Source organism: Penaeus vannamei, unplaced genomic scaffold (assembly GCF_042767895.1).
Source record: "Penaeus vannamei isolate JL-2024 unplaced genomic scaffold, ASM4276789v1 unanchor314, whole genome shotgun sequence".
Lineage (NCBI taxonomy): Eukaryota > Metazoa > Arthropoda > Malacostraca > Decapoda > Penaeidae > Penaeus > Penaeus vannamei.
In genome coordinates this window covers 85,001-92,500 of record NW_027213318.1, presented here as the reverse complement: position 1 = coordinate 92,500, position 7,500 = coordinate 85,001, and the positions used below count along the sequence as shown (strand labels likewise).

Sequence of the window (7,500 nt, the reverse complement as noted above, 5' to 3'; positions counted from 1 at the left end):
TGGGTGAGAGAGTGGAGGGAAGGGAGAGATGGGTGAGAGGAGGGGGAGGGAGGGATGGGTGAGGAGGAGGGGGAGGCGAAGGGGATGGGTGAGAGGAGGGGGAGGGAGGGATGGGTGAGAGGAGGGGGAGAGGGAGAGGGGATGGGTGAGAGGAGGGAGGGAGGGATGGGGGGGAGAGGAGGGGAGTGGAGGCAGGATAGGTGAGAGAGGGACGAGAGGGGAGGGATGGGGTGAGGGGATGGGAGGGAAGGGGAGGGAGGAGGAGAGGGAGGGGAGGGAGAAGGGGATGAGGAGTGAGAGGGAGGGGAGGGAGGGATAGGGTGAGAGGGGGAGGGAGGGATGGGTGAGAGAGGAGGGGGAGGGAGGGATGGGGTGAGAGAGGAGAGAGAAGGGAGAGATGGAGTGAGAGAGGAGGGAGGGAGGAGATAGAAGAGAGGAGGGAGAGGGAGGGATGGGTGAGAGGAAGGAGGGAGGGAGGGATGGGTGAGGAGGAGGGGAGGGAGGGATGGGTGAGGGGATGGGAGGAAGGGGGAGGGAGGAGGAGAGGGAGGGGGGGTGAGAGGAGGAGAGGGAGGGGGGTGAGAGGGGAGGGAGGGGGTAGATGATGGGAGGGGTGGAAGGGGGGTGGGAGGAGGGGAGAGAGGAGGGAAAAAGGAGGGGAGGAGGGTATTACAGGAGGGAAAGGAGGGGTGTGAGAGTGGGTGAATGAAATGGATGGATGGATAGATTGGATAAACAGGAGAAAATGAAAAAAAATAATTGAAAAGGAGGAAAAATGGGATATTCTGCTAATTCTTTCCCCTTCCTTTTCCCCATATTTAACATTTCCCTAAACTCCCCATTCTTCCCTGTTCTCTCTCTTTCTCTTTCTCTCTCTCCTCTTCCAGGATATTTCTCCCTCTTTCCCTTTCTTTATTCCCTCCCCTCCCTCCCACCCTTTCCTCACCCTCTCCCTTTTTCCCTCCCCCCCTTCTCCCTTTCCTATCCTTTCCTCTCTCCTTCCCTTCCTTCCTTCTTTCCTCCTTCTCGTCCCTTCCTCCCTTTTTCCCCCTCCCTCTGAAGCCTCCCTCCCCTCTCGCTCAACCTCTCCCACTCCCTACTCCTTCCCTTCCTCCCTCCTCCTTCCCACCTACCCTTCCTCTCCCTCCCTCCCACCTGCTACCTCTTCCTCTCCCTCCCTCCCACCTACCCTTCTCTCTCTCCTCCCTCCCTCTCCCTCTCTTCCTCCCCATCCCCCTCCCCCTCTCTCTCCCTCCTCACCCTACCCCTCCCTCTCTTCCTCCCCATCCCCTCCCCCTCTCCTCTCCTCTTCTCCCTTCCCTCCCACCTACTCCTTCCTCTCTACCTCCCTCTCCCTCCTCTCCTACCCTTCCCTCTCCTCCTCCTCCTCCCTCTCCCTCCTCCCTTTCCCTTCCACCCTCCCCCATCCTCTCTCCTTCCCCTTTCTCCTCCTCCGCCTTTCCCTCCTTTCTCTTCATCCCCCTCCTCCACATTCTCTTCCTCTCCTCTCCCCCTCCCTCTCCTTCCTCCTACCCTTCCTCTCTCCCTCCCTCCTCCCTCTGCTAATTCTTCCTCTCTCCTCCCCCTTGTCTTCCTCTCCCTCCCCTTCCCCTCTCCTCCTTCCTTCCTCCCTTTCCTACCCTCTCCTCCCTCCTCCCCTTCTCCCCTCCTTCCTCCTCCCCTCTCTTTATCCCCTCCCCCTCCTCCCCCTGCCCCATCTCCAGTTCCTTTCTTCCGGTAGAAGCGCAAATTCGATCAGATCCGAAGTCACTGTCAATCCATCGGGTCAGTCGCCGCTCGTAACCCGAGTCAGTCGGAACCAATGCGGTGAGTCACTGGGGGAGTCACTCGTGGGTATCGGGTGTTGGGTGAATCACTTGGGGAGTCACTCGTGGGTATTGGGTGTTGGGTGAGTCACTTGGGGAGTCACTCGTGGGTATCGGGTGTTGGGTGGGTCACTCGTGGATATCGGGTGTTGGGTGAGTCACTTGGGGAGTCACTCGTGGGTATCGGGTGTTGGGTGGGTCACTCGTGGGTATCGGGTGTTGGGTGAGTCACTTGGGGAGTCACTCGCGGGTATCGGGTGTTGGGTGAGTCACTTGGGGAGTCACTCGTGGGTATCGGGTGTTGGGTGAGTCACTTGGGGAGTCACTCGTGGGTATCGGGTGTTGGATGAGTCACTCGTGGGTATCGGGTGTTGGGTGAGTCACTTGGAGAGTCACTCTGGGTATCGGGTGTTGGATGAGTCACTTGGGGAGTCACTCGTGGGTATCAGGTGTTGAATGAGTCACTTGGGGAGTCACTCGAGAGTATCGGGTGTTGGATGAGTCACTTGGGGAGTCACTCGTGGGTATCGGGTGTTGGGTGAGTCACTTGGGGAGTCACTCGCGGGTATCGGGTGTTGGATGAGTCACTTGGGGAGTCACTCGTGGGTATCGGGTGTTGGGTGAGTCACTTGGGGAGTCACTCGCGGGTATCGGGTGTTGGATGAGTCACTTGGGGAGTCACTCGTGGGTATCGGGTGTTGGGTGAGTCACTGGGGGAGTCACTCGTGGGTATCGGGTGTTGGGTGAGTCACTTGGGGAGTCACTCGTGGGTATCGGGTGTTGGATGAGTCACTCGTGGGTATCGGGTGTTGGGTGAGTCACTTGGGGAGTCACTCGTGGGTATCGGGTGTTGGGTGAGTCACTTGGGGAGTCACTCGCGGGTATCGGGTGTTGGATGAGTCACTCGTGGGTATCGGGTGCTGGGTGAGTCACTTGGGGAGTCACTCGCGGGTATCGGGTGTTGGGTGAGTCACTTGGGGAGTCACTCGTGGGTATCGAGTGTTGGGTGAGTCACTCGTGGGTATCGGGTGAGTCACTCGTGGGTATCGGGTGTTGGGTGAGTCACTCGTGGGTATCGGGTGTTGGGTGAGTCACTCGAGGGTATCGGGTGTTGGGTGAGTCACTTGTGGGTATCGGGTGTTGGGTGAGTCACTCGAGGGTATCGGGTGTTGGGTGAGTCACTCGAGGGTATCGGGTGTTGGGTGAGTCACTCGAGGGTATCGGGTGTTGGGTGAGTCACTCGTGGGTAAGTCATTTGTCAGCATTTAGTGTTCCATCACTAGTCACAGGCCTCAAGTAGTGGACGAATTACTCATCGTGGGCGTCAGGTGTTGAGTGAGTCACCTGTAGACATCAGGTTTCGGTTGTAGTCTTTTAAACTCTTTTTGGAAATAACTCACGCTCTGGTTACTCAGCTGACTCACTCGCGAACTTTTCCGACAAGTAAATAAGTTATTAACCTTCTCAATGTTAATGGAGAGTCCTTAATTGTGTATGTTTATGTATACTATACCTTTGGCGACTCACTTGTGACTAGACTGTTGATGTTAATTTGAATCTTGTTAATGATCGTGTTAGAGAATGACTCGTGATGAATTCTTTCCTCTTCTTCTCCCCTCTTCCCTCTCCCAACCTCCTATCCCTCCCTCCCCCCTACTATCCGCTAATCCCTCTCCCTTTCTCCCTCCCTCCCTTCCCTCTTCCCCCCCTCTCTCTCTCCATGATGAATTCTTCTTTTCCTCTTATTCTCCCCCTCTTCCCTTCTTCCAACTCCTTATCCCTCCCTCCCTCCTACCCCCTCATCCTACCTTCCTCCCTCCTCCTATTTCCTCTATCCCTCCTCCTTTTCCCTCCTGACATCTCCTCCTAATATCCCTCCCTGCCCTACCCCTCCTCCCATTCCCCTCTTCCTCTTTCCCTCCTCACCCTTCCCCTCCCTTCCTTCCTACCTCTCCTCTATCTCCCTCCTTTCCCATCCCCTTCTCCCCTTCCCCCTCCAGCTCCTCTCTCCCCTCCCTCTGAGCAAGCCCTCCCTCCTCCCGTCAGGCCTGGAATGTATGCAGATGATAATTGCTTATGTGGCGCGTGACGCTTCCTCAACACGTCCTTCTTTCGGATCGCTCTCTTGCTTTATCTTATTTGGCCCTTGAGAGAGGGAGAGGGAGGGGAGGGGGGAGAGGGGAAGGGGGAGCGGGGGGGAGAGGGGAAGGGGGAGCGGGGGGAAGGAGGGGGTGGGGGGAGGGGGAGAAGGAGATGGGAGAGGGAAGGAGGGGGAGAGGGAGAGGAGTGAGGAGTGAGAGGGGGGAGGGGGAGAGGGGAAGAATAGTAGAGGGGGAGAGGGAGTGAGGGAGGGAGGGGGAGAGGGAGAGAGACAGAGAGAGAGAGAGACAGAGAAAGAGAGAGAGAGAGAGAGAGAGAGAGAGAGAGAGAGAGAGAGAGAGAGAGAGAGAGAGAGAGAGAGAGAGAGAGGGATAGGGAGAGGGAAAAAGAGAGAGAGAGAGAGAGAGAGAGAGAGAGAGAGAGAGAGAGAGAGAGAGAGAGAGAGAGAGAGAGAGAGAGAGAGAGAGAGAGAGAGAGGGAGAGGGAGAGGGGAGAGGGAGAGGGGAGAGGGAGAGGGAGAGGGAGAGGGAGAGGGAGAGGGAGAGTGAGAGAGAGGGAGAGGGAGGGTGAGAGGGAGAGTGAGAGAGAGGGAGAGGGGGAGAGGCGGACAGAGGGAGGAACGGAGGGAGGGTGAGGGAGTGGGTGGAAGAGGGGGAGAGGGAGAGAAGGAAGGAGGAAAAGAGAGAGAGGGAAGGAAGGAGGAAAAGAGAGAGAGGGAAGGAAGGAGGAAGAGAGGGAGGGAGGGAGGGAAGGAAGGAGGGAGAGAGAGAATGCGCACACGCGCACGCATGTATGTATGTATGTGTGTGTGTGCGATTGCGTGTATTCGTACGTGCGTATATGTATACATCTATTACACAACGAAAAAAAAACACACACAAAAAAAATCGTCATCAGCCAATTCCCTCAACATTCCCCGTTTACCCAGATCATCCAAACAGAGACAATGGCAAAGAGGAGATGATAACGAGGAAGAGGGAGAGGCCCCAACAAGACGACTGGCCGCCCCACCTGCATCGTTCCGTCTGGATCACTTCGGCCGAGCTGTTGATGGTTCTGCCGAGAGAGAATAAAAAGTAATTAGTGGAAATGGCAAGGGGGAATAATTATCTAAAAAAAAAGGAGCATTGGCAACTTCTTGTAATTTTTTTTTTTTTTTTTATTTCTTGCAATTTATTTTTCTTTATTTTTATTTTTGTTGTTGTTGTTGTTGTTCCGCATGCCTCTCTTCCTTTCTTTACCGCCCTTCAATTCCTTCTCATCCTTTCTCTCTCCATTCCTCCTTTCGCGCCCACTTACCCAGCTGAGTTCCCAAAAGCCCCTGTTTCTCTCGGCCTTTCTTTCTTTCCTCCCTTCTTCCTATCATTCCTTCTCCCCCCTCCCCCCCGCCATCCTCCCTTCCCTTCCACACGACCCCCCCTCAAAAAAAAAAAAAAAAAAAAAAAAAAAAAAAAAAAAAAAAAAATCATCACACCACATCGACTCTTATTTCTCTCCCTTTTTTCCCATTTCCATCTTCTCTCCCCTTCCTCCTTTCCCTCCCCTTCCCCCTTTCTCTTCCCTCCTTCATTTCCCCACTTACCTAACCCTATTTCCATCTCCTCTTTTCCCCCCTATCTCCCCTTCCTCCTTTCCCTCCCTCCCCTCCCTTCCCCCCTTCATTTCCTGCACCTAACCCCTCCCCCTTCCCCTCCACCTATCTCCCTTTCCCTCTCCCCATTCCTCCTCCACCTATCTCTCTCCCTTTCCCCCTCCCCCATTCCTCCACCTATCTCCCTCCCTTCCGCCTTTTCCTCCCCTTTCCCCCTTTCTCTTCCCTCCTTCATTTCCTGCACCTAACCTCTCCCCTCCCCCTCCTCCTTCCCTCCCTTCCTCCTTTTCCCTCCCCTTTCCCCCTTTCTCTTCTTCCTCCCTCTCTTTCCCCACCCCATCCCCAATCCTCCCAATCTCCCTCCCTTTCCCATCCCCACCCTATCTCCCTTCCCTCCCCCCCTCCCTTCCCTCTCTCTCTTGCCCCCTTCATTTCCCCTCCACCTATCTCCCTCCCCCTTCCTCCTTTTTCCCCCCATCCCCACCGTAACCCCACCTATCTCCCTTCCCTCCTCCCTCCCTCTCTTCCCTCCTCCATTTCCTCCACCTATCTCCTCCCTTCCTCCCTCTCCCTTTTCCCCCACTCCTCCCCACCTACCTTTCCCTTTCCCTCCCTCCCTTCCTCCTTTCCCTCTCTTCCCCTTCCTCCCTTTCCCCATCCCCTCCCTCCCTCCCTTCCTCCTTTCCCTCTCTTCCCTCCTTCATTTCCCCTCCACCTATCTCCCTCCCTTTCCCCACTTACCTAACCAGCTGTGTCACCACCTGTTTCTGCGCCGCGTCCACGAGGTCTATTTTGTTCAGGATAAGCAAGTCCGCCAACGCCACCTGTCTGTAGGAGAGAGAAATAAAAGGATAGAGATTATACGATAAAATAGAAAGAAATAGAAAAGTTTTGAAAGAAATAGTAGGAAAGAAAGGAAAGGAAGGAAGGAAAGAAGAAAGGAAAGAAAAGAAAAAAAAAGACAGAAGGGAAGGAAGGAAGGAAGTAAAGAAAGAAAGAAAGGAAGGAAGAAAGAAAGGAAATAAAATAAAATAAAGACAGAAGGGAAGGGAAGGAAAAAGAAGGAAGGAAAAAAGAAAAGAAAGGAAGAAAGAATGAGAAAAAGAAAGAAAGGAAAAAAGAAGGAAAGAAAGTGAGAGAGAAAGACAGACAAACAGAAAGAAAGTAGCAGTAACTAGAAGAATTCAGACAGTGCATACCTCCGCCAAGGCAATAAGAGCATTAATTAAAAAAAAAAGAAAAAAAAAAGAAAAAAAAAAAGAAAAAAAAAGAAAAAAAAAAATCACACTTGAAGAATTATATCAAAATAACCGTAAACATAACCTCTTTGGCGGCGGTAATAATAATAATAATAATAATAATAATAATAATAATAATAATAACAACAAACAACAATAACAATAATAATAATTATTATTATTATAATTATAATGATAATGATAATGATGATGATAATGATGATGATGATAATGATGATGATGGTGATGATGATGATGATGATGATGGTGATGATGATGATGATAATGATAATGATGATGATAATAATAATAGTAATTCAACTAATAATAATAAATAAAAAAAAAATACTGGATCCGGATCAATATTTAACGGCATCTAAGTTAGGCAAAGACACACCTCCAGTACAAATAAATAAATAAATAAATAAATAAATAATAAAAAAATAAAAATAAATCAATCAAAATCTGACCCTAACTTTTTTAGTTACCCTGCTAACCAACCAACAATCAAACGAACAAACTAACTAACCAACGCTACCTTGGACGAGGGAATAATCGAAGGAGAAGAATAAAAAGGAGGAGGAGGAGGAGGAAAAAAATAGAAGAAAAGGAAGGAGGAGGAGGAGAAAACTAGGAGGACCAAGAAGAGGAAGAAGCAGAAAAAGTGAAGAAGGAGGAGGAAGAGGTTAGGAGAAGATATGGAGGAGGAGGAGGAGAAATAGGAGAAGAGATGGAATAAGAGAAG

At 51.8% G+C, this 7,500-nt stretch overlaps 1 protein-coding gene across 1 annotated transcript in view; it reads right to left on the bottom strand.

The window, feature by feature from the left end:
* Nucleotides 1-7,500, bottom strand: part of LOC113802854 (putative COBW domain-containing protein 7) — an 18,647-nt gene that overhangs the window by 6,298 nt on the left and 4,849 nt on the right. Inside the window, exons 6-7 of the mRNA XM_070119530.1 lie at nucleotides 6,259-6,345; nucleotides 4,938-4,982 (exon numbers count right to left, since the gene is read on the bottom strand). Of these exons, the coding sequence (XP_069975631.1) occupies nucleotides 4,938-4,982; nucleotides 6,259-6,345 (132 nt within the window). The remainder of the gene's footprint in view (nucleotides 1-4,937; nucleotides 4,983-6,258; nucleotides 6,346-7,500) is intronic.